This window comes from Musca domestica, unplaced genomic scaffold, assembly GCF_030504385.1.
Source record: "Musca domestica strain aabys unplaced genomic scaffold, Musca_domestica.polishedcontigs.V.1.1 61, whole genome shotgun sequence".
In the NCBI taxonomy this organism is placed as follows: Eukaryota; Metazoa; Arthropoda; class Insecta; order Diptera; family Muscidae; genus Musca; species Musca domestica.
In genome coordinates this window covers 1,880,016-1,907,628 of record NW_026712367.1, presented here as the reverse complement: position 1 = coordinate 1,907,628, position 27,613 = coordinate 1,880,016, and the positions used below count along the sequence as shown (strand labels likewise).

General features: G+C 36.8%; 2 protein-coding genes across 2 annotated transcripts in view; both read right to left on the bottom strand.

The window, feature by feature from the left end:
• LOC101898841 (ras-GEF domain-containing family member 1B) overlaps positions 1-22,890 on the bottom strand; it is a 46,108-nt gene extending 23,218 nt beyond the window's left edge. The window contains exon 1 of the mRNA XM_059129443.1: positions 21,559-22,890. The gene's annotated coding sequence lies outside the window, so the exon portion shown is untranslated. The remainder of the gene's footprint in view (positions 1-21,558) is intronic.
• A 1,977-nt stretch (positions 22,891-24,867) lies between these two features.
• LOC101894703 (zinc finger protein 410) lies at positions 24,868-26,801 on the bottom strand. The gene is made up of 2 exons (XM_005182463.4): positions 26,108-26,801; positions 24,868-26,048 (listed from the first exon to the last, which is right to left on the bottom strand). Exons 1-2 carry the CDS (start codon positions 26,718-26,720, stop codon positions 25,450-25,452), a joined length of 1,212 nt encoding a protein of 403 aa, XP_005182520.1. The 5' UTR covers positions 26,721-26,801; the 3' UTR covers positions 24,868-25,449.
• Positions 26,802-27,613: the final 812 nt, after the last annotated feature.

Sequence of the window (27,613 nt, the reverse complement as noted above, 5' to 3'; positions counted from 1 at the left end):
ATACTTTGTGGGGTCTAAAATGTATATTTCGTATTATTAGAAATGTAATGTCAAACTTAATATACCCTCCATACAATGGTGGAGAGTATAAGAATGCAAGCCTTATATCGGACCTAAATAAAGAATATTCAAAAAAATGCACGCCACATATAGGACCTAAATAAAAAATATTCAAAAAAATCCACGCCTCATGTCGGACCTATATAAAAAATATTAAAAAAATCCACGTCTTATATCCGACCTAAATAAAAAATATAAAAAAAGCGCTTCATAAGGGAAATCAAAATATTTATTTAAAAAATCCACCCCTCATATCGGACCTAAATGTTAAAAGTTAAAAAATCCGCGCCTTATATGGGACCTCAAAAAATTATTTTGGAAAATTCATTTTAAAAAATTTATCCCTCATATAAAAAAAAAAATTTCAAAAAATCTAGGCCTTATATAGGATATAAAAAAATCCACGCCCTTTTATAGGACCTGAAAGTTATTTAAAAAAATCTAAGCCTCATATGGGACCTCAAAAAATTAAAAAAAAATACTTTATATGGAACCTCATAAAAAAATATTCGAAAAATAGGTGCCTTGCATGGAACCTCAAAAAAAAATGATTCAAGAAATCCACGAACTATATGGACCTTAAAAAATTATTTAAAAATCTACAACTTATATGGGACAACAAAAAAAGTGTTCCAAATCTCCGCAGCTTGTATGGAGCTCAAAAAATAAAAATCCAGGTCTTATATGGGATATCAAAGTACCCAGCCTTATGTAGGACCTCAAAGTTATTAAAAAAACTAAGCCCAATGTGGGAACTCTCAAAAAAATTATTAAAAAAACGCACACTTTATATGGAACCTCAAAAAAAAATATTCGAAAATTTATGCCTTGTATGGAACCTCAAAAAAATGATCTAAGAAATCCACGCATTATTTGGGCCTTAAAAAATCATTTAAAAAAATCTACAAATTATGGGACAACAAAAAAAGTGTTCCAAAAATCCACGCCTTGTATGGAGCTCAAAAAATAAAAATCCAACTCTTATATAGGATATCAAAGAATCCAGCCTTATGTAGGACCTCAAAATTATTTAAAAAAAAAACTAAACCCCACATGGGACCTCAAAAAAAAAATATTTAAAAAAACGCACATCTTATATGGAACCTAAAGAAAAATTATTCGAAAAATCGATGCCTTGTACGGAACTTCAAAAAAAATTATTTAAAAAAAACGGGCATTACATGGGACCTTAAAAAATTAATTAAAAAAATATACAACTTACATTGGAATTCTAAAAAAATATTCCAACAAGTAAAAAAACATTAAGTTCGGCCGGGCCAAACTTTTAATACCCTCCACCTCAGGGTAAAAGAAAACATTAGAAGAAATGTGGCGAAAACCATCAAAATACCGAATATCGGTAGGTACCTATATCTGGTGGCTATACCAAATCATGGACCCATACATGCAATGTTTCGCCACCGGAGCTGGAAACCATTATGACCAACAAATACCAATTTTTAGACAAATCCGTGAAAAAATGTGGCAAAAATATTTAAAATACCGAATATCGGGAGGTACCTTTATATGGGGGCTATACCAAAACGTGGACCTATACATGCAATGTTTTGCCACACGTACAGAGACCCGTTATGACCTACAAATACCAATTTTCAGACAAATCCGTGAAAAAATGTGGCATAAATCATCAAAATACCGAATATCGGGAGGTACCGTTATATGGGGACTATACCAGAACGTGGACCGATATATCTCATTTTCAATACCAACCATCCTAGACACAATGCAAATAGCTCTGCTAAATTTTGGCGCTCTACGTCAAATAATGTGACCTGTATTTCAACAGACAGACAGTCAGACAGACGGGCAGTCAAACAGACGGACAGTCAAACAGACGGACAGTCAGACAGACGGACATCGTTAAATCGACTTAGAATTTTATGCTGATTATGAATATATATAATTTATGGGGTCTAAGACGAATATTTAAGGATGTTACAAACGGAATGACAAAGTTAATATACCCTCCTTTCCAAGGTGGAGGGTATAAAAATCCACGCCTCACATCGGACCTGAATAAAAAATTTTAAAAGAACTATGGCTGGAGATAAGGAAATTGAAATATCTATTTAAAAAATCCACGTCATATATGGGACCTCAAAAAATTATTTTGAAAAATCCATTTTAAAAAATTTACCCCTCAAAATTCAGGCCTTATATAGGATATAAAAAAATTCCACGCCTTATATAGGATCTCAAAGTTATGTAAAAAATCTAAACCTCATATGGGATCTCAAAAAAGCGCATACTTTTTATGGAACCTCAAAAAAAATATTAGAACCTCAAAAAAATTATTTAAAGAAAGTGGGCATTATATGGGACCTTAAAAAAATTAAATCTATAACGTAATCTACAATCAAAAAAAAATATTCCAATAATCCACGACTTGTATGGAGCTCAAAAAATAAAAATCCAGGTCTTATATGAGATATCAAAGAATCCATGGGACCTTAAAAAATTATTAAAAAAATATACAACTTATATTGGAATTCAAAAAAAAAATATTCCAAAAATCCACGCCTTGTATGAGCTCAAAAAATTATTTAAAAAGTCTACGATTCATATGGGATTTCAAACAAATTTGTTAAAAAATTATTTATAAAAAACCGGCCATTATATGGGACCTTAAAAATTTATTAAAAAAATATACACCTTATATGGGAATTAAAAAAAATATATTCAAAAAATCCACGCCTTGTATGGAGCTCCAATAATTTAAAAAGTCTGCGATTCGTATGGGATTCAAACAAATTTGTTAAAAAATTATTTTAAAAAACGGGCATTATATGGGACCTTAAAAAAATTATTAAAAAAATATACACCTTATATGGGAATTCAAAAAATATATATTCAAAAAATCCACGCCTTGTATGGAGCTCAAATAATTATTTAAAAAGTCTGCGATTCGTATGGGACTTCAAACAATTTAATTAAAAAATCACGGATTTTATGTTGAATTCCCATAAAATCCGTGGATTTTTTAACTAATTTGCGTGGATTTTTGAATATTTTTTTTTTTTTGAATTCCATATAAGGTGTATATTTTTTAAATAATTTTTAAGGTCCCATATAATGCCCGTTTTTTTTAAATAATTCATAGAAGGCGTGGATATTTGGATTTTTTTTTTTTTTTTTTTTTGAAAAAAATATCTAAAAAATATTTAACATGAATCTGGAATCCTAGACTTCTTGTGGTGTAGTTCAATTGCCATTCCTCAGAATTTTGTCCCCCACTGTACAGCACTCTACTTTTCACACATTTATGCAATGTTTACGTTAGAAAATTACACAGCACATATAGACAGACATACATGTTCTCCTAATAGGTGAATACAAAAGTTGGAAAGGCATAACAGTTGGTTGGCTGGTCGTTCGGTCTGCCTGCCTGCCTGTCCGCACAACAGAAACATCATCAGCATCATTAATGCCATGAATGTTAATGATGATAATCAACGTAATAATCATCATGTGTGTAGTATGTACGCAAGTTGTTTTCTTGGCACTTTATTGTTTATGCTCCGCACCATTATCATAGCGAGTCAAAACGACGGTGGAATGTTACACCCAAACCCTTCATCATCATCATCATCATCGTCATTTCTCTATGTGGTCTATATGTACTACGTCGTGGTCGTCGTCTTTCTATGGACACATTGAAAAACAAATATTAACATGTCAAATTGTAGTTAATATTTTTCCGTTGCCGCTTCTTTTATGAATAGAAAATAACATTCCAAACCATTCAGGTTACAGCCAAGTCACATTTGTTGTTGTTGTTGGTGGTTGTATCATCAGTCAGTCTATAGCCCCGTTCAAATGCGGTATTTTCAGTGTGTTTTGATTTGTTGTTCCATTTCTTTTATTTTTTTCCACATTTGGAGAAATGTTGTACTGACTGGCTGCTTGGTTGGTTGGTATTCAAGGGGTCAACAACAACGTTGGCTCGATGGATGGCCGATTGGATGAGAAATGGAGTATTTGAACAACGGCGGCCTGCTAAATATAATGACGGTGTTGTTATTTTGATTTTGTACAAATGTCGTTAAAGTGTTAGAGTAGGTCGACAGGGTTTGGGTGCGTTTTTCTCGTTGAATTTAAACATAAAAGCCTGGTCATAATAATATGTGGGCCATAAATTCTGATTTCGATGGGATAGTTATTACAACGCCCCCAAGGAAGCTTGTAAAGACAGCAGACACAAACATTTATAATAATTATCACAAATCACTGATGACATCTGGTGATAGGAGAAAATTGTTAAAAAAGACCACCCATTGAAGAGGTTATTCACTGGTGACAAGAAGCTGGGTTCTTAAAAAAATCCCTGACTCTGCTCCATAATTGTGAAATTTTTGTACCCTCCACCATAGTATGGAGGGTATATTAAGTTTGTCATTCCGTTTGTAACACCTCGACATATACATTTTAGACCCCCCAAAATAAATATATTTATGATCAGCATAAAATTCTACATCGATTTAGCAATTTACGTCCGTCTGTGGAAATCACTTAAGCTTCCGAACAAAATTAAGTAGGTTGATAAAATTTAACTCAAATGTATATTATGTCTGCAGAATTTTTGGTATCGAAAATGGGCCATATAGGTCCACGTTTTGGCCCTCATATAATGGTACCTCCCGATATTCGGTATTTTGAGGATATTAGCGACATTATTCACCGGAATGGTTTCATATTTGGTATTTAAAGTTCGTAATGGATACTACAGGCTATGACAGAAAATTGTCTTTGCAGGTCCACGTTTTTCTACAGCCCCCATTCAATGGCACCTCCCGATATTCGGTATTTTCAGGATATTAGCGACATTATTCACCGGAAATGTTTCAAATTTGGTATTTGAAGTTCGTAATAGATTCTACAGGCTATGACAGAAAATTGTCCATGCCGGTCCACGACTTCGTATAGCACCCATATAACGGTACCTCCAGATATTCCGTATTTTAATGATTTTAGTGACATTATTCACCGGAATGGTTTCAAATTTGGTATTTAAAGTTCGGAATCGTTACTACAGCCTATGACAAAACATTACTTATGCAGCACCACGTCTTTGTCATTTGAGCGATATTTTTCTGCGGATTTTTTTGAAAATATTCAGGTTCTTTCCGAATGCTGGAGGGTATAAAAAGTTCGGCACGGTCTGTTATGAATACTTTCAAGCAGAGCTCTTTCGAATTTGTGTAGGGCTTGAAATTCCCTCGAATTCGAGCTGAAGTACTCCTTGAATTTATAAACCTCTCTCTAAAGCTAACCCGAACTCCTTAAACGAGAAGTTCCATAAATGTGGATTTTTTTGAAAAATTTTCCAAGGCTCAAAGGATTTTTTCAAAACTTTGCTCCACAAAAGTCAAATTTTTAGAAATAATTTCAAGCATAGGTCGTTCGAATTTAAGTAGACATTGAAACTCCCTCGTGTTCGAGCTCCTCAAACGGGGATTATAGATAATCTTTGAAGCTTATCTCAAACTCAATAAATGTGGATTTTTTGAGAATTTTCCAAGGCCCATTAAAATGGATTTTCAAGACTCTTTCCAAATAATTTTATCAAATCCGTAACTCAGTCCCATAAAATTACAATTTTCATGAATAATTTCAAGCAGAGCTCGTTCGAATTCGAGCAGGATTACTTCTTGTATTTATAAACCTTTCTTTAAGCCTAACACAAACTCCTTAAAGGTATATTTTTGAGAAGTTTCCCAGCTCATCTCAAGCTCCATTATTACAGATTTGCGGATAATTTTCCAAGGCCCATTAACAGGAATTTTTAGGACTCTTCACAAAGAGTTTTTATACCCTACACCACAAGGTGGTCAGGGTATTATGTCTTTGTGCATTTGTTTGCAACAGGCAAAAGGAAACGAGATAGACCCATAGTTCCTTTTGATGATCTGCATATAATCACTTTCTGAGTTGATTTATGCATGTCAGTCCATCTGTCCGTACGTACGTAAGTCTGTCCATGAATTCTTGTGAACAAAATGCAGGTCGCATTTATTATCCGATTGAGATGAAATTTTGCAAACAACATTTGTTTGGCCCATGGACGAAATTTGAGATAATCGGTAACAATTTAGATATAGCTCCCATATATATCTTCGTCCGATTTGCCTTTTATTGTGCACCAAACGTGTAATATCAGCCCGTATATTATGGAATTTTGCACATACAACCAAATTAGGCCTGAAAATAAGTATGCCAAATTTGATCGAAATCGGTTCAGATATAGCTATAGCTCCCATATATATTGTTCATCCGATTTGTTATTTTTGTCCTCCGCAGCCGTAATATGCACTCTGTAACAACAATATTTGGGGAAATATATCAAATGCAGCTCAGAAATACCTTTGCTAAATTTTATCGAGATCGGTTCAGATTTGGATATAGCTCCCATATATAACTTCGTCCGATTTACCATTTATTGTGCACCAAACGTCTAATATTAGTCCAAATGGGATGGAATTTGGCAAATACGACCGAATTTAGTCTAGAAGGTAGTATGCCAAATTTGGTGAAGATCAGTTCAGATATAGTTATAGCTCCCATATATATTATTCATCCGATTTATTGTATTTGTTACCCACAACCGTAATATGCAATCCGTAACAACGATATTCAGGGAAATATATCAAATACAGCTCAGAAATATCTTTGCCAAATTTTATCGAGATCGGTTCAGATTTGGATATAGTTCCCATATATATTTTTATCCGATTTCAAATTAATTTCGCACCAAATGGGCAATACAAGTCCGAAGTTAAAGGTTACAAATGCTTCGGCATATTTAGTCCTTTGAATTTTAAATTATAATTATAATCATAGCGTGTATGATTGAATTCTCCCATAAAAACTTTTAATTGTTATGCGGAGCTCGGATTTTAAGTCCCTCACATGCGTAATATATACCCCACAAGAAAGATATTTGGTTCCGGATATCAACTACCGCCCAGAAATACCTCTCCCAAATTGTATCAAGATCGGTTCACTCTACACGCAAGTACGTCAAATTTGGTGAAAATCGGTTCAGATTTAGCTACAGCTCTCATATAAATGAAACATTAATTTAAGTTAAGGATTTAAGTCCCTAGCATTCGTAATATGCACACCACAACAATGATATTTGATGCCAGACATCAGATACAGCTCGAAAATACATCGAGATCGGTTCAGATTTTTATATACCCTTGATATACATCTTAATCCGATTTTATGGTTACGGAGTTTTGCAATTATTTAATTTTTTGAAAATTTTTTCCAAGACTTCATTTTTTTGCATTCCACGTGTTATAATTCGACCCATTTTATACGTAATTTGTGGCCCAACTGGGGGGGCGGTGGGGTATCAGTTCATGTTCGTGGATTCATCATCCGTTCACTTGAAAAGCGTATCATTTGTTGTAACCAACCAAATGTAAAATATTTACAAAATACATGTTCTTAATAATGGCATTTTTTGATTTGGCATGGCATTGTCAGTTCTCTCTCTCTCTCTCTCTCTCTCTCGATATTAAGACAAATCAAGGGGCGAGGGGGGCGAACGAGCGAGTAAGTGGTCGATTGCCTTTCTGTCAGCACAAATGGACGCCCTCCGCCCGCCTGGCTGGCTGGCTAACTGACTGGACAACAAAGTCGCCGTCGTCATCATAGTCTTCGCCAATCTGCTGTTTGTTGGCCCCCGGTAATTGTTGTTTGTATTTAAGTACATATAGAGATACTGTTTTAAGTACATCATCATTGTCGTAATGCCACCATCACCACCACCACCCGGTACCCTCAAACGGCGCACGAGTACTCAATAAAACATACGTGCATTTTTAATACAAAGCGTCAGCGGCGGACAATTAAACACTGTGTGCTGGGCGACGGGCAAGGAGCAGAATATTGTGGAATATTGTTCGACATGTTACTTTGCCTATTACGACGACGGGCAGTCAGGCGGTTGGCGGGTGGTGTACGTGTAGACGTTGTGAATTGGCGCGCGAGGCATTCCTTTCACTGTGAGTGCTGTTCTGCTGTTGTTTATTTTTTTTTTATACCCTACACCACATAGTGGTAAGGGTATTATGTCTTTGTGCATTTGTTGGAGAAGGAAACGAGATAGACCCATACATACTTTTGAGAACCTTCATAGAATCACTTTCTGAGTCGATTTATGCATGTCAGTCCGTCTGTCCGTCCGTCCGTCCGTCTGTCCATGTATTCTTGTGAACAAAATGCAGGTCGCATTTATTATCCGATTGAGATGAAATTTTCCAAACAATATTTTTTTGGCCCAAGGACGAACCCTATTGAAATTGGTGAGAATCGGATCAAATTTAGATATAGCTCCCATATATATCTTCATCCGATTTCGGGTTAAATGTGCACCAAATGTCCACTATCAGTCCAAATTACCTGAATTTTGGCACACCCAACCGAGTTTGGCCTAGAAGCAAGTATATTAAATTTGGAGAAAATCGGTTCAGATATATCTATAGCTCCCATATATATCTTTCATCCGATTTGATCTTTAAGTCCCTCACATTCCTACTATGCACTCCACAACCGTGATATTTGGTACCAGGTATTAGATGGAGCACAGAAATAGCTGTTTTAAATTTTATCGAAATCGGTTCAGATTTGGATATAGCTCCCATATATATCTTCATCCGATTTCGGGTTAATTGACCACCAAATGGCCAATATCAGCCCAAATGGCCCGAATTTTGGCACATGTGATCGAGATCAGCCTTAAAGCAAATACAACAAATTTGAAGAAAATCGGTTCAGAAACAGCTATAACTCCCATATATATGTTTTATCCGATTTGGTTTTTAAGCCTCTCACATTCGTAATATGCACTCCACAAGAATGATATTTGGTACCAGATATAAGATACAGCCCAGAAATAGCTGTTTGTAATTTTATCGAAATCGGTTCAGATTTGGATATAGCTCCCATATATATCTTCATCCGATTTCGGGTTAATTGACCACCAAATGGCCAATATCAGCCCAAATGGCCCGAATTTTGGCACATGTGACCGAAATCAGCCTTAAAGCAAATACAACAAATTTGGAGAAAATCGGTTCAGAAACAGCTATAGCTCCCATATATATGTTTTATCCGATTTGGTGTTTAAGCCTCTCACATTCGTAATATGCACTCCACAAGAATGATATTTGGTACCAGATATAAGATACAGCCCAGAAATAGCTGTTTGTAATTTTATCGAAATCGGTTCAGATTTGGATATAGCTCCCATATATATCTTCATCCGATTTCGGGTTAATTGTGCACCAAATGCCCGATATAAGTCCAAATGGACTGAATTTTAGTACATCGGACCAAATTCAGCCTAGAAGCAAGTATATCAAATTTAGTGAAAATCGGTTCAGATATAGATATAGCAACCATATATATGTTTCATCCGATTTAGTGTTTTAGTCCCTTACATTCGTAATATTCACTCCACAACCGTGATATTTGGTACCAGGTATTAGATGGAGCACAGGAATAGCTGTTTTAAATTTTATCGAAATCGGTTCAGATTTGGATATAGCTCCCATATATATCTTCATCCTATTTCGGGTTAAATGTGCACTAAATGGTCAATATCAGCCCAAATCACCTGAATTTTCGTACATAAGACCGAATTCAGTCTAGAAGCTAATTCGTCAAATTTGGAGAAACCCGGTTCAGAGATAGCTATAGTTCGTAAAATGCACGATAGAATTAGATAGATTTTGATTTTGTACCAAATATCTCATAGAGCTCTGAAATGCCCTGTATAAACCCTTTTACGAGAGCTCTACTTAATATGCATAGTGGTGTAGGGTATCATATAGTCGGCCCCGCCCGACTTTTGAGCTTTCCTTACTGGTTTCTGTTTTCAATTTTTTACCATTCAGTTCTGGCTGGTTGGTTGGCTGACTGGCTGGCTGATTGTAGCAGTTTTGTAGATTTTGTTTTTTTTTTTTTTTAATTCACCTCGCCACTTTTTGTTGTAATTTTCTTCTTTTTCTGCTGCATAACCTCACCTCCTCCTTCTACTTCTTCAGAATATTGTATTGCTTAATTACATGCTGCTGAGTCTTCATTAAATATTTTTACTGTGTTAATATATTTTAAAAAAGTAGATGCCTTTGCTTTGCTTGCTGCTACTGCTGTTGTTGTTGGTATTGTCATGGCCGCATTCTGTAGCTATTGCTGTTGTTGTTACTATTTGTAGTTAATTAAATGGAATTTTCTGTAAATGGATATGTGTTTAGTTGTTAAAGTGTTTTCCTTCTACTTATTTACTTTACTTTCCTCCGGGCTGTGGAACAACCCAGCCAGCCAGCCAAAGACCAGGCCAGACTAGGCCAGTAAACGGGACACCATCCATCTTCTTTTGTTTCTTTTCTTTTTTCTTCTTCTTCTTCGTGATAATTCATGGTTTGTTTTAGACCCCATTCTAAACAAGTAGAAAAAATAGGAAAATATCAACACAGTGTCATCTACTTGGAAATGATTTGTTGAAGAGTGAAATTTGAGTAGCTTATCAAGAGAGGACAAGCTAGGTCAGCCAAATCTTCATATCTTTTGATGTTGCTGTTTTTGGGTCATATCCCCTAAGGGATTGCATCAACTAAACACTTTCGACTGACACTTAGGAGCAAGGATTTTCACACTCCAAATTGACGACAAAGGAAACTCATGTATTTTCCAGCAAATATTTATTAGATACTTAACGGCCGAATTGTGTTTATGACTGAGCATTTTTATTATCTTAAATGGGGGAGAAAATTGTCATCTAGCAATGCATGATTAATATTTTGTCAATGTCCATCCAATATAAACTCAATGACCCTCGTTATCTAAAAGAACTTAAAAAATATTTTTAAGAATAATTCCACAATTTTTAAGAAACGATTTCAAAAGATTTCCGAAACAAACTCAAGAAACAATTATTTTAATACATCATAAAAAATAAGGACATCAAGTCAACATGGATTGTTTAGGTATTGGTAAGAAAAATTGGTATTGGTAAAAAAATTACAAATTTTTAAGAATATTTCCTCCAAGGGAGCATTAAACTCCAGAAGAAGAAACCCCTTATTTTTTAAATATCCACAGTTCACCATCAAAATACCAAATAGCTGGAGTTTCCGTTATATGGGAGGGGACTGCAAATAAAGTTGGATCTGTTTAGCCAATATTCTGTCATAAAATGGTGGAATTCGGTTGACCATGTATGCAAAATGATGAAAAATCGAAGTATGGGGGTGTACCGATATATGTGGGCTGCTATAGGAAAACGTGAACCTACTATATAACCACTTTTCTGATAGAGAAAAATTCAAAAAAAAAATCGGTTGGAAAAAGTGGCGAAAATCATTAAAATACCGGTATTGTTAGATGGGGGGGCCATAGGAAAACTTAGGCCTCTATACCCCTCTTTCCTTCTGAAAAAATGATTAGTTCAAATACCAAAATTCAAACAATTCCGTATGAAAATATAGCGAAAATCGTCAAAATTCCCAAATATCGGAGAAATAGGAAATTATGGGCCTACATCGGGAGGGACTGTTGTATGGAGAGCATAACTAATTGCTATCGGACGGGTCCACAAGTTGCGGACGTTGGGGTGTCATGTCATCAGTGCTACAGGTTTGGAGTCAGGGTACCAACTGTTTTCTAACGGAGTTTCATTGATACCTGGTCGCCTCAACGAATATAAGGTTTAGTTACCGAGTCCTCACCATGGTGGGGAGGCTATGTCATCGTCGACTCAGTCTCTTCATAAAATAATGATGCATGGAAGCGACGCCTTGTCACACTCAGTCAACAAAGCTACAAGTGCGAAGCTTACCTCCGCCTCGACTAAAATTACCCTAAGATCGGACTTGGACAACGATTCAGGATCGTCAGCTACCACTAGAAGGACGAAACGGACAGGGAGCCTGGGAGTAGACAACGATCTGACTCTGGACATTGTTAACGAAAGCGTTAAAATATAGCGGCAAGAAATCCGCTAGATCGTTGCCGGTATTGGATCGTTAAGACTGAGTCAGGATAGTATCTCTGCAGAATTTTTTCGAATGTAACCTGTCTGATGGCATGAATACAACGATAGTCCATGACCCCACCTCTAGTCAGGGGTTGACCAAGAATGTCGACCTGAGTAGCTCAACCGATCCTAATATCAATTCGTCAGTAAACACCGACAGGAAACATTTGAAGTAGAAAGAGGACAGAACGGGGTCTTATTTAAAAAAATTGAAGTGACACTTAGTTTCCCTAGCACCAAAAACGTTAAATCTAAGGAGGCAGGGGATAAAAAGGCATATCAGCGAGCAGTAAACTACTGTAGCCGATATGTCGATGGGGGTTCCATCAAAGCTCACTGATAAGGGGCTGTAACTTATCAGGGCAACCCAAAAGGTCGTTATGCAGTTTGAGAGGACAACTCCCGATAAGAAGACCTACCAAAGAAACTTTCAAAGTAGGCCTATGAGTTGCCAAAACCGGATATACGAGCCTCCAAAAGCAAAGGAAGGTAGAGCTTAGGTTAAGTCAACGAAACGGTGGACTAATTAAGAAGCCTCCGAGGAAGAGGAAAAAACCAAAGTCTCTCAACCCCTTGTGAACTTCAAAGAACAGTAACAGTGTCTTGTCTGTTGGCTGGAAGGAAGCAGCTTCGAAGCCTAGAGTCCCCTTTTAGCCAGTGGCTGTGAAGAGGATGCAGTCAACTGAGAAGCAGCAACCCAAAAGTGAAGAAAATGGTGACGGTACAACAGTCAGCTTCGTATGCTTCGGTAGCGGCAAAGAAGGATAGTGGAAAGCGCACTGGCGGAAAGGCGAAAGCCTGCCGTTAATGCTTTGCAGAAACCATGCTAGGCCAAACGGCTCAACGGATGGTGCCGGATGGCCTTAGAGTAGCGCTCATTGATCAGGTCGGGTACATCAGCGAATATCATTGGTAGCTGTTGGCGAGGTCGATCAGCAAAATGTATGGATCGGCCGATCTGCAATCCGTACACTTTTTCCAAACCTATCATTCTATATTTCTTAAACGTAGATTTAAGAGAATTTCTGAAGCACATCTCAAGCTCTATTAACGTGAAATTCAAAGACATTGCTGTCTTCTCAGAAGCTTAAAAAATTTTTAAATTTGGAGATTACTTCCAATCGTTACCTGGGGGCTTATACGAAAACGTAGAACTGCATATGCAATTTTTTGCCATAGGCTGTTGTACCTATTAGGAACTTCAAATATGAAATTTGAAATGACTTCGGTGAATAACGTCGCTAAAATCATCAAAATACCGATTTTCGGGAGGTATAATTACATGGGGGCTATACGAAAATGTGGACCTGCATACGAAAATTTTTGTCATAGGCTGTAGTACCCATTACGAACTTCAAATACGAAATTTGAAACAGTTCCAGTGAATAATGTCGCTAAAATCATGGAAATATCGAATACCGGGAGGTAACGTTGCATAGGGGTTGTGCGTAGACGTGTACCTTCATAGGTAGCTTTTTTTAATAGGTTATAGTACCCTTTACGAACTTCAAATACGCATTTTGAAACAATTCCGGTGAATAATGTCGCCAAAATCATCAAAATACCGAATATCGGGAGGTATCGTTACATGGGGGCTATACGAAGACGTGGACCTGCTTATGCAATTTTTTATTATAGCCTGTAGTACCCATTACGAACTTCAAATACGAAATTTGAAACAATTCCGGAAAATAATGTGGCAAAAATGATCAAAATACCGAATATCGGGAGGTATCGTTACATGAGGACTATACGAAAACGTGGACCTGAATATGCAATTTTTTGTCATAGGCTGTGGTACCCTTTAAGAACTTCAAGTACGAAATTTCAAACAACTCCGGTGAATAATGTCCCTAAAATCATAAAAAAAACATTAGGGCTATACGAAAACGTGGGCTGAATGACCCATTGAACTTAGCTTGCCTATTGGCAAAATACACAAATTTCAGCCTTCTATCTCAAGTCGGCCCAAAAAATGGCGTGATTTCAACAGACACACAGGCATCGACTTAGAATTTAACGCAGATCGAGAATACAGGTTGAGATGAAAAAAACTGCAACCAACTTCAGACTGCTGTTATTTCTAAGCCACTCGTCCGACAGCTGTTAGAATTATTTCAGTGGCAGCTTATTATATTGTTTACAAGCGTACAATAGTATTTTGGTTAGAATTTTATAGAAAAAAAGTTATTCGCGATGGAATTCAAGCGTGATAGTGTGATTTCTTTATATTTGGCTGGAAAACCACAAGTGACCATCGTTAGAGCCCTCCAGCATTTAAATGTGAATAAATCTCGTACCATCCCCATCGCTCGTTTCAGTGATACGGGTAGCGTAGCCAGTAGCTACGTCAAGGAAGTGGACGGAAGAAAACAGCAACATCAGCAGAAATGGTACGAAAATTAAAGAAGCGACTTGATCGAAAGCCGCGTCGCAGTGGCCGAAAATTGGCAAATATTGAAAAATGAGCTCGGGGTAAAGCCATTGAAATTCCAAAACGTGCAAGAACTTAACCAAACCCGAAAGAAAATATACTCAAAAAAAGCTAAAGAGTTGCTTCGCCTGGCCGAAGGGGGTGAACTGCCGAATTTGGTTTTCTCCGATCTCCGATGAGAAAACATTCGTTGTCCAGCAGTTTGTAAACAAACAAAATTATTGTGTTTACTTGCCAAAGAGGTCAGCTGATAATGTGCACCTTCGGTTGGACACCAGAACTCAAGCGCCGGCCCTGGTGATGGTGTGGGCCGCCATAACAGCCGATGATCGCTCTCCGCTCGTATTAATCGACCGTGGCATTAGAATAAATGCCGAATATTATCGCGAAAATATTCTGGAGAGTGTATTAAAGCCTTGGGCTCGCAAACATTTTGGCCACAGAACTTGGACATTCCAACAGGACTCAGCACGCGCCATCCAAGAATGGTTACAAAATGAGCTTTCTCGCTTCATTTCTAGCGCACAATGGCCACCAAAATCTCCGGATACCACTCCGTTGGACTATTGAAAGCAAGGTTGGCACTAAAAAATGCCAAAGTGTCGATCACCTCAAGCAAGCGCTTCGCCGAGAATGGGCCAAAATACCGCAGAGCAACATTCGCGCAGCGTGTGACGGTTTCATTTCCGGTTTGAAGGCCATAATTCAGGCCAAAGGGATTAATTCGAACAAATATAAACTTATTCTAAAATCGGATGCTATTTCCGACATTTTTTGCTTTCATTGAATTAAATTTTAAAAAATTCTAAAAATTATGGCATTTGACCTTGTTGCAGTTTTTTTATCTCAACCTGTATATACTTTATTGGGTCTAACATGGGTATTTCGAGGAATTATAAACGGAATAACAAAGTTAATATACCCTGGTGGAGGTATCTAAAATATAGCTTGTTTCCGAATATTTTCAATGCGAAATTGATTTCTAGAAACCATTTAGAAATTGTTCCAAGCCCATTTTTAACTCTTCAATATTAACCTCCAGAAACGCCGACCGTTTAACCTCCAGAACTCGAAATTGTTTGGAAAATGTTCCAATGTTATCTTGAACTCCACAGAAATAGGGATCGTCAAGAAATGTTTACCAACCGATATGTTATCCAATGCCGTACTGATCTCCAAAATTTTGAATTTTCTTAGAAAAAAATTTCCATAAATCTGGTTATTTAGGATTATTTTTTTTTTTCAAACCAATATTGATATCTTAAAACAAAACTTGTTTCAAATTATTTTTAAACCTATAGTGATCTGAAGGCTATATTGACCTCAGAATATTTCTAAAACAATCTATAGCTCCAGAAACATTGATAATCTATGAATATTTCCAAGACAGGGTTGACTTCTAGAAACAAGGTTTATTTCCAAATGTTTCATTAGCTATATTGATTTCCAGAAATTTTTAGGAAAATTTCCATAGTAGACTCTCCCTGGTCTATATTGACTTCCAGAAATGTGGAATGTTTAAGCACATGATCCATAGGTCGTATTGCCCTTCAGAACTCGAAGTTGTTCAGAAAATATTCTAAGGTTATCTTGACTTCAAGAAATATTGATCGTTAAGCAATGTTTACTAACCGATATTTTCCTCAAAAAATGGGGAATTTTATAACGACCTCAAAATCTTTGCATTTTTTAGAAAAAAAATTTCCAGAAATCTGATTATTTAGGATTGTTTTTTTTTTCAAACCTATATTGATATCTTAAAACAAGACTTGTTTAAAAATATTTGCAAATCTATAGTGATCTGAGGGCTATATTGACCTCAGAATTTTTCCAAACAAATCTAAAGTTTCCGAAACCTGGATAATCTATGAATATTTCCAAGACAAGGCTAACTTCCAGAAACATGGTTTATTTCCAAATGTTTCGAAGGATATTGCTTTGATTTCCAAAAATCGTTTAGAACATTTTCCAAGGCCATATAAAATTCTTCGCAGCCTATATTGACTTCCAGAAACGTGGACTGTGTAAGCCCAGGATCTATAAGTCATATTGGCCTCCAGACAAATTGGTTGTTTAAACATATTTCCAAGGCAATCTTCATTATGACTTGTTTCGAAATATTTCCATATTGATTTCTATAAATCGTTCCTAGCCTATATTGAACTCTGTTAGTCAATATTAACCTCCTGGAACGCGGACTGTTTAAGCATAAACAAATAAATTTGTACCTCCAGAATCTTGGCTTTTTTGTTTCCCAGGCGACATTGACTGCAGAAATTTGTCCTGTTTAAGCTAAATTAATAATAATATTGACCTCCAAAACTCTTGATAGTTTAGAAAAGTTTCCAAGGCCATCATGACCATTTTCTCCGTCATATGTCAAATTGATCTATAAAAAAAAAACTAAGAAAAACAAAATTAATTTTTTCAAACAAAATATAACCCAACAAATTCACTTATCAGTAACTACAAAAAAAATGGAATTATTTCAACTCTTGTTTCAAACTCCCGCGCCACTAAATTGCGATAAGAAGTATTTCGACTATTTCCATTAAAGCAATAAAAAAAATACAAGAACTTCCGCAAAAAAAAAATAATAGTTTTGTCACCATCATGGTGCTAGCTGGCACGTTTCAATTTTCAAAAAAAGAGCACACACACACTCAAACAAAAGAAACTAAAGAAAAGCGATTATTATTTTGAAACAATTAACAATTGTTTTTTTTTATCAGGCGGCGGCAAGGTGACAATGAAACTCAAAGGACTAAACGTTACCATATTTGTGAACGTGTGAGAGTGTGTGTGTGTGTGCGTTCAAATCTAAAACCACCGACTAATTGTGGGAAATACCCATACAACACCACAAAGTGAGAAACTGCAAATATTTTTTGTCGCCAGGTAGTTAGTTAATGTGGACAAAACGATAATTCTCACGTTCCGAAACCACAGGTTATTAATAAACAAAAGGCATTCAAAATTTTTTGGTGGAATTTAAATTAGCTATTATAGGCATGACATGGCGGCGTACGTACATACGTTTGGCCCACATTACAGAAACTTTAGAAATCTGTGGGAAACCCATATGAGGAGGTATTACAAAAAAAGCGAAAACGTCTCCTAATCATTGACGAGCCACAAATCACCAAATCATAGATGGAGGAGGAATACGAAAGAGACAGGTTGCCTGGGATTGGATTGGAATGGCGGTGGGGTCTTCTAACTCAATCGAACTCTGATCAGCCTTTGGTTGCGAACTGAGTTCAGTCATCTTTGGATCACTTATCCTGACTATTTAACTGATGTCGGCCTTCAGACGACATCACTCTCTTTACAGCATTTGGCTGCAAACTGGAGTCAGTCAGGTGTGGGTCGGTTGGGTGACAATAGAAGGAGTGGACTGACGTATCCCATCTTCACAACAGATCTTGTGTTAGTACAAAAATTGGGACGTGGGAAGTTTGAAGGCAATCGAATGCTTATCTCCCCGCATTTCTGAACGTTTTGGTTATTCCAAATTTTAACCCCTTGTGGGGGAGGTACCAGAAGGAGTGAACCCATATGTTTCATCTTCACAGCAGATCTTACTTTAGTAGAAATATTGCGATGTGTGAAGTTTTGAAAGAATCCGATGCTAATTTAGCATTCTATAAGTTGGTTATTGAAAATGTTGACCCCTTCAGGGGGAGCTACCAGAAGGAGTTGGCCGATATATCCCATATTCTCGTCAGAGCTTGTGTTAGTAGTAAAATTAGAACGTGAGAAGTTTGAAGAGAATCGAATACTTACTTCGCATTCTATAAGCGTTTTGGTTATTCAAAATGTTGACCCCGTTGTGGGGAAGATACCTGAAGGGGTGATCCGATACGTTTCATCTTCACGTCAGATCTTGTGTTAATAGTAATATTGAAACGTTGAAAGTTCGAAAATAATCGAAAGCTTATTTTACATTTTATTGGCGTTTGGGTTATTCAAAATTTTGACCCCTTCAGGGGGAGGTACCAGAAAGAGTTAACCGATGTATGCAATTTTCCCTCCAGATCTTGTGTATGTTGAGTCATTCAAGTGTGCGAAGTTTGAAGAGAATCGAATTCTTATCTTTTCCTTTTTTGACCGTTTTGATTATTCAAAATATTGACCCTTTGTGGGAGAGGTACCAGAAGGAGTGAACAGATATGTTTCATCTTGACAGCAGAACTTACATGAGCAGAAATATTGCGATGTGCGAAGTTTGAAAAGAATCGGATACTTATTTCGAATTTTATGAGCTTTTTGGTTATTTTAAATTTTGCCCCCTTTGTGGGGGAGGTTCCAGAAGAAGTGGATCGATATATCCCATCTTCTCGTCAGATCTTGTGTTAGTAGTAATATTGAAACGTGGGAAGTTTGAAAATAATCGAATGCTTATTTCAAATTTTATTGGCGTTTGAGTTATTCAAAAATTTGACCCCATTGTGAGGGAGGTACCAGAAGGAGTTGGCCGATATGTTCCACCTTCACATGAGATCTTGTTTCAGTAGAAATATTGGGATATGTGGAGTTTAAAAGGAATCGGTTATTTATTTCGCATTCTAAAAGCGTTTGGGTTATTCAAAATTTTGATCCCTTCATGGGGGAGGTACCAGAGGGAGTTGGTATATCCCATATTCTCGTCAGAGCTTGTGTTAGTAGTAATATTAGAACGTGGGAAGTTTGAAGAGAATCGAATGCTTACTTCGCATTCTATAAGCGTTTTGGTTATTCAAAATGTTGACCCCGTTGTGGGGAAGATACCTGAAGGGGTGATCCGATACGTTTCATCTTCAAGTCAGATCTTGTGTTAATAGTACTATTTGAACGTGGGAAGTTCGAAAATAATCGAATGCTTATTTCACATTTTATTGGCGTTTGGGTTATTCAAAAATTTGACCCCTTCAGGGAGGAGGTACCCGACGGAGTTAACCGATGTATGCCATTTTCCCTCCAGATCTTGTTTAAGTTGAGTTATTCAAATGTGCGAAGTTTGAAGAGAATCGAATTCTTATTTCTCCCTTTTTTGACCAATTTGGTTATTCAAAATTTTGACCCCTTCATGGGGGAGGTACCAGAAGAAGTTGGCCGATATACACCATCTTCCCTCCAGATCTGGTGTATGTTGATTTATTCAAATGCGCAAAGTTTGAAGAGAATCGAACTTTTATTTCTCACTTTTTTGACCGTTTTGTTTATTCAGAATTTTGAACCCCTTGTGGGGGAGGTACCAGAAGGAGTGAACAGATATATTTCATCTTCACAGCAGATCTTATTTTAGTAGAAATATTGCGATGTGTGAAGGTTGGAAAGAATCGGACGCCTCGTTCGCATTTTATAAGCTTTGTGGTTATTCAAAATTTTGACCCCATTGTGGGGAGGTACCAGTAGGAGTTGGCCGATATACACCATCTTCCCTCCAGATCTTGTGTAAGTTGAGTTATTCAAATGTGCGAAGGTTAAAGAGAATCGAATTCTTATTTCTCCCTTTTTTGACCGTTTTGGTTATTCAAATATTTGACCCTTTGTAGGGGTGGTACCAGAAGGAGTGAACAGATATGTTTCATCTTCACATGAGATTTTACTTTAGTAGAAATATTGCGATGTGCGAAGTTTGAAAAGAGTCGGACGCCTCGTTCGCATTTTATAAGCTTTGTGGTTATTCAAAATTTTGACCCCTTTGTGAGGGAGGTACCAGTAGGAGTTGGCCAATATATACCATCTTCGAACTCGATTAAATTATGATAATAATATTATTATTAACCAAGTTTGGATGAAATCGAACACTGTCTTCGAGAGTTATAGCCACGTTAGGTCGACTCCCAATGTCCTGAAACGTCTTTCGTTCAAATGTTTTAAAACCCCAATTTTAATGAGGTCATATCAATTGATATACACAAACCCTCTTTAGCCATAAGGGGGAGAGTATAAAAATGCCTGTATTTTTGACATATATTATCCGGAGACAACTTGCCTTTCCACATTAGAATGCGTTTTCTTTGCCCCACCAAAAATTAACAATTCATAAATCTTGGAAAATTTTCACTTTTTTCTGCCCCAAAATAAAAAATAATAACAGTAACCAGGCATTTTGTTTATGGTCCAACATAATTCTTAGTAATGTTTATGTTTTACATACCAAAATAAGCTGGGCCATAATAGTTTGTTATTACCCAGCAGGGCTACTGGGTTTTTTTACCATTTATCCACAGAGAAGGAAAGCAAACAACATTGCTAGCAATTATAGTAACAAAACCGGATTATAAGCGTGAGCAGCAACAAACATTTATTGCCATTCCCAAAAGAACAAGAGCAACAGTAATGGACGGAGGAGCGGGCGGTGGCGGCACACTCTACAATAAAACGTGATCTTGAACTATTTTTGAAGATTTTTGTTTTTCATAAAAATAACACACAAACAACCACCTCCTCGGCTAAGTTACACTCCTCCTCCCCCTTCACCCTGTTTTGTTGTTGCTATTGTCGGATGACGGCTTCTTGGATGTTGGCTGGCGTGGTACAACAAGTTTTGCATTTCTTTTTTTTTTTTTTTGGTTGATTTGCAGAACACCGGTTGGTAGTATTCATGGTCTGACTCCCCCTGGAGTCCAAATTTATATGAAACATAAAAATTGTTATTATTGTTGTTACGGATGTTGTTGTTGTTTTCTTAAAGGATCTTAATTAAAATCCCCACAGATGTTAAAGTGTGATTAACAAAAACAACCACCGCCACCATCCACATTCAGCCAGCCGGCAGCACCCAACCAACAATAACATGGCTCCCTGCATAATAGACGACAAAACTAAAAAGAGGGTGGGTATCAGGCAGGCAGTCAGGCAAGCAGACTGCATAATTGTTGGTCTTTGTCCCGTGCCACAAAACCAACCCGGTCTACTCACGACACACGACCGATTCTTAAAAGAAATAAATTAAGACTTATTTTTATGTGAATATTGATTCCCCAGGATGAGCAGGGAAAATACATACCTTCTTTTAGTGCTGTTGCTGATCCTGAAAATGTTGATTACACACATGCTGCTACTCCCTTGGTCCACATTTAGTTTGGTGGCCCGGCTGGGTTTGATGCATTGCAAAAAAGGGAAAAGTTTACATTTTTCTTATTTCACGCTGCTGTGCATGCTTGAAGATTGGAGGGGGGGACAAACGAAGGCAGGGTGGGAGATGAGTACAAAATTTGCAATGAAGAAGGGACAATGTTTAGCCGTTTGGGCAGCTTGTTTGGCTGGCTGGCAAAATATCCAATATCCAGAAGGTCAGCGACGTTTGCTGAGAAGCATTTGCAGCGCAGTGGTAGGACGAGTTACACACATCTACACAACTCCAATGGCGCACATACACACACAATCATAGATCAACAAGAAGATTTAGGATTTATTGAAAATTATTTTTTTCACAATTTTTTTTTTAAATTTCTTCCATTTGGCTTCCTTGTTTAATTTGGCACTTTTTTGAAAAAAAAAAAAAAAGAATTTAAGGAAATTATTTGTTTATTTCCTTGGTGGTCACCACTTGGCTTGGCTTGGCTTTTTTGGTGTCAATACCAATATTTACACTTTCCAGTTTTAGCAGGAAAACATTGCATTTCCACTATTCACTTTACCCCGACTAGTTCACCTTTCCTCCCACCACTTCATCACAGCAACAACAAGCAAAAAATGAGCGTTGTTGTCTCGTACTCAACACAAGAAGAAAAAAATAATAATTGCGCACCACGGAAAAATATGCAATCGTTTTGGCTTTCAAACGCAGCACCACTTGGCTGATGTCTGGCGGAGTATCACACGGGAGCGGGGTATATTTTTTATGTACATATCTATCTGGTACGTTGTTTGGCTGGATATTGGATTTTAGGATTCACATTCCAGCTTTTACCTGGTCATCCTCCAACGTTTTTACAACTCTTCTCCAGCTAGACACTACACTTTGAACACCTTGATTTCGATGGCTTTTGACGGCCTTCTCTCTACAACAAACACAACAAAACCATTTCCTTAGAAAATTGCCAATCCTCAGCAAGTAACATATGGCTGGTTGGCTTTTATTTCATATTAAAATCATTCACTTTTAATTTCTTCCTACTTTCATTTATATCTTCTTTATTTTGTTATAATTTTTTCTACTTTCTTTTGTTTCTATTTTATTTACTTTTATATTGTTGTTATTTTTTATTCTTTTTTGTTTCTCTCAATCAATCAAATAAAAATACACACATTTACAATTTCTGGGAGAGTAACGAGCATAGTACAAACACAACACACGACCCGACCGGTTTTAAACAAGGAAAAAATTTAGGGATATGTAAGTCGACTTTCGATTAATAGAGTAATCGACTTTGAGTACTGAAACTCAAACTCGACTATGGACTTGGGTGAAAACCGAGTACTCGACTAGTCGATTGTTCGACTTATGCTATGTTCTCATTGCAATTTCAAACACGTTATTCGCTCTTAAAATTAGGTACACGAATTAACACGTTCATACGGCACGATTCGTACGATTCATAGTAACATAATTCCTTTTTTGAAATTTATTGTTTGTTGATTTTTATAGGAATTTGTACGAAAGTGCATAAAATTAGCATTAATAATAGAAGAAATTATTCTTTTTCCTCCAAAGATTTATTTTACCTTCCATTAAACAATGGAAAACCACAAGTGGCTATCTCACACCATCGCTCGTTACCGTGATACTGGCAGCGTAGCCTGACGTCAAGGAAGTGGACGGAAGAAAACAGCAACATCAGCAGAAATGGTTCGAAAAGTAAGAAAGCGACTTGATCGAAACACGCGTCTCTGTGGCCGAAGAATGGCTCGTGTGTTGAATATAACGCAATATTCCATTTGGCAAAATATTGAAAAATGAGCTCGGGGTAAAGCCATTGAAATTCCAAAAATGCAAAAACTTGCGGTGTAATGAAAGAAAATAGACTGTTTTTTCCGATGAGAAAACGAATTAGAAAATCCAGCAGATTCTAAACAAACAAAATGATCGTGTTTGCTTGCCAAAGAGGTCAGCTAAATCACCGGTCATGGTGATGGTGTGGGCCGCCATAACAGCGGATGGTCGCTCTCCGCTCGTATTAAGCGACCGTGGCATCAGAATTAATGCCGAATATTATCGCGAAATTATTCTGGAGGGTGTATTAAAGCCTTTTGCACGCAAACATTAGGGCCGCAAGTAAGCGCTTCGCCGGGAATGAGCCAAAATACCGCAGAACAACATTCGGGCACCGTGTGACGGTTTCATTGGCCATAATTCGTGCCAAAGGTGGCCAAATCAAAACTTATTCTTAAATGTGATGCTATTTCCGACATTTTTTAGTTTCATTCAATAAAATTTAAAAAAAAATTGTAAAAATTATGGCGTTTGACTTTGTTGCAGTTTTATATTTCACCCTGTATTACAAATACACGACCCGACCGGTTTTAAACAAGGAAAAAATTGTAGGTAGTTTTCATTTTATTTTTCTTTGGCTTTCTTCCGTCATAATTGCGTCCAGGGATACGTAAGTCCATGGTACAAGAATACAGTTAAAAAAAAAAAAAACAGAAATGTCAAAAATATCCAGAGCATTGGTTATCACTGCACAGTGATTATTGTATATTGCTAGGGAGCTGCAGATCGACTTCGGCATTCGATTAATCGTTGTGATGTTTCATCGGAAAATAGAAGAACGTTTGCTTTGTTCCAGAACTGCAGGAATGAAAAACTTTTAACTATGATATTTTATAAAAAAAATTAAAAAAATATACATTTTTTCAACATAGTAAAGGAAAAATCGGTTATTAAGTTTTTTGCATTAAAGGCTGTTTAGCTCAACGCCACTAAATAACTAATTCTTTTCCGCCTCATTACTGTCTTTTATAGGTTTGGGAATGAAAAATGCTACTTTCCACTCCTAGCCTAGCATCGAGATTTGTCCCTTTTTCCTATAATGAGTCGTCCCTTCCAGATTTATCTGCAACAAACTCTTTGCAACATTCTAAAACTTCCACTCTTAAAAACGACCCATTTTGTCGATAAGACCGTACCATTCAAATTTTCATACACTGTTTTGCCGACATGGAGTATTCGGCTGTCTGAACACTTCCTAGAATTTGGAGACTTAAATGACAATGAACTGTCAAACCGATTTTGGAATTGAAAATCTTTGAAATTTGTGAAAATTATTGAAAAAAAAAAAAAAAAACATATCAATACAACCTCCGATTCGCGTCGTATAAGAAAATAAATGAGGATCTACTTATTTTTGACAAAACGCTTTAAAATTTTTGACATATTAATGTTCCCAAGCGTTGTTGCATCTACCTATATTCTTTTACCACGCGATAGACCCTTTCTCCCGTACACTTTTATCATCAACAAAAAAACTAACTTTATCTTCCATGACATTATCTGTAGCTGAATACTAAGGAAATGCATAGTAAGACTTAAAAACACTGTGCGGATGCCACAAAGCGAGAGAAGAGGAAGAGAATTTCATTACTGGTTTTTATTCAAAAATGTTTTTTTTTGGATTCTCAATAATTTTTGAATTAAATATTTGTATATTTTTTTAATAATTAAATTACGTATGTATGGGCTTTTGCATATTACATTGACATTCAATAATTTTCCTAATATTTCGTATACTTGTAGTTATTTCCAAGTGTCTTCCATCTAATGTCTATATGTTTTTGTTTTCATAATTTTACCTCCTTTTATGGAGCCAGCTCTACCAACACCAATGGCATTGGCATTATAACATTGCGTTTCATAAACGGTGTGGCCATTGACTGCTTCAGCATTATTTGCTACCGTATTCCCACCACCGCCGCCACCTCTATCCAAGCTATCCTCAAAATCCCAATCGTACCATCATGTCTGGGTATAGGTTGATTGAAATCCATCCATTAAATCTGATGCTTGTCCACCAAAATCAAAACTTTCCAAATACGGATCACACGTTTGCGTGTGTTGCGACGTATGATAAAGACTACCAAAACTCACGGGTGGTGTGCTGGTTCCAGTGTCTGTACAAGAATTCAACAGACATTGAGTGAAACTAGTTTGAGTCTCTGTGGACACTAATAGCTCATCGTGTATACAGGGATTGGTCGAAGTAGCCGTCGAAGTGTATTGTAGCTTCTCGTCGACATTTCGTTGTGGCGACGGCCAATTTGTTTGGGTCTGTATGTCGGCCAGACCCAACTCGCTGAGAAAATCATCACATGTCTGTGTGTACATGTGGGAGGATTGGGCCAACATTTGATCTAAATCGTTTTGGTTTACCGAGAGCAAGGGCTCCGTTTGTGTCTCGATATCTCTCAGAAGGGAGTGTATGTCCTCCAGTTCAGTGCAAATATCTTGAATATTATTTGGGTAATGCATCATTTCTGGAAAACATTCGGTTTGTACACCGGCTGACATTTGATTTGGACAGAGATTTGTTTCGGCCGACTGATTTGGCTGATTGCCTATAAATTGAAAAAATGATGTTTAAACGAAAATCAAATTAAAAATATTAAAAAATTACCATTTATTTCGTCTTCTTTCAAAATCTTATTTTTATTATCCACAACAACTTCCACTGCTCCAGCTGATGTTTGTGACCTGTATTTCCCCGCTTTCTGATTCACGGGCATTCTTCCATCCCGTTTGGTTATGGTAATAACCTCCTTTACATTATGTCCCTTACGTTTGCCATGAGTTAATAATGCCTCCAACGATTCATATGGCCAGCCGCATTCTCGGCATGCAAATGCCTTGCCGCACACATCACGTTTATGTTTCCTTAATTGACTATCCAAGGTGAACGCTTTTCCACAGTCTTCACAAACAAAACTCTTGGCCAAATGAACTTTTTGATAATGCTGCCGCAAATATTTCATTGTTTTGAAATGTTTTCCATCCACTTTGCCGAATTGATAAATACAATTCAATTCGGGGCAATGATACAATCGCAGGTTAAAAGATCGGCTTCCTCCTACGACAGAGACTCGATGATGTTTCTCCAAATGCATTTCAAAATTGGATTGATTTGTAAATGTACTGTTACAATCGGGTTGTGTACAATTCAAGTGCTTAAAGGGTTTCAAATGATCCGCCGGAGGTGTATAATGTTCAACATTACCAGTTAATAATTCCATAATTATTATATTCTATGTATATTTAGAAAACAAATTGATGAGGTACTACGTTAATTCTTCTTCTCTTTTGCTGTTTAGCCATGCACATTGAGATGATAGCACAACATTGTGAGCTTTTAAACCAGCTGATCATAGAGTACACAAAATGCGATAATGAACCATAAGGCTCATTTACACCTAACGTTTACATAAAATGGGTTATTTTTTGCTCTGTTGCAGAAAATACAAGAATTTATTAGTTTTGTATTTTTTTCGAAATCATAAAGGAAAAATTCATTGTAGAAGTAACATTTTTGTTTTCCTGCATGTTCTGAAACAGAGCATCTACTGCCAATTCCTTCGATTATATGCGTCAAACAACTAATTTATGTGTCGGTAAATTTATTTTTTTATGATTTAAGCCAATTTTTTGCAGTTTAATGGCACGTTTACATGCATGCAGTGCTAAAATAAAATTCACAACAAATTTAACATACAATTTCAATCATGGTAGAAGAATAGCTGCTGGGACAACGAACTGTCAAATCAATTTGAGATTCAAAATTCTCCATGAAAAATTATTAAAATTTATATAAATAGTTAAAAAAAAAAACAAAGGAAAACATATACAAATCCATGGCTCAAAAAAAGGTTGTTCAACTACGAAGAAACTAGAAAACTGCAACTGTGTGCTGAAGCCAAGTGTCAAATAGACTTTTAAATATACAACAGTAGGTGCTGAGTCCTGTTGGAATGTCCAAGGTCTGCAGCCAAAATGTTTGCGTGCCCAGGGCTTTCATACACCCTCCAGAATATTTTCGCGATAATATTCGGCATTTATTCGATGCCACGGTCTATTAATACGAGCGGAAAGCGACCATCGGCTGTTATGACGGCCCACACCATCACCATGG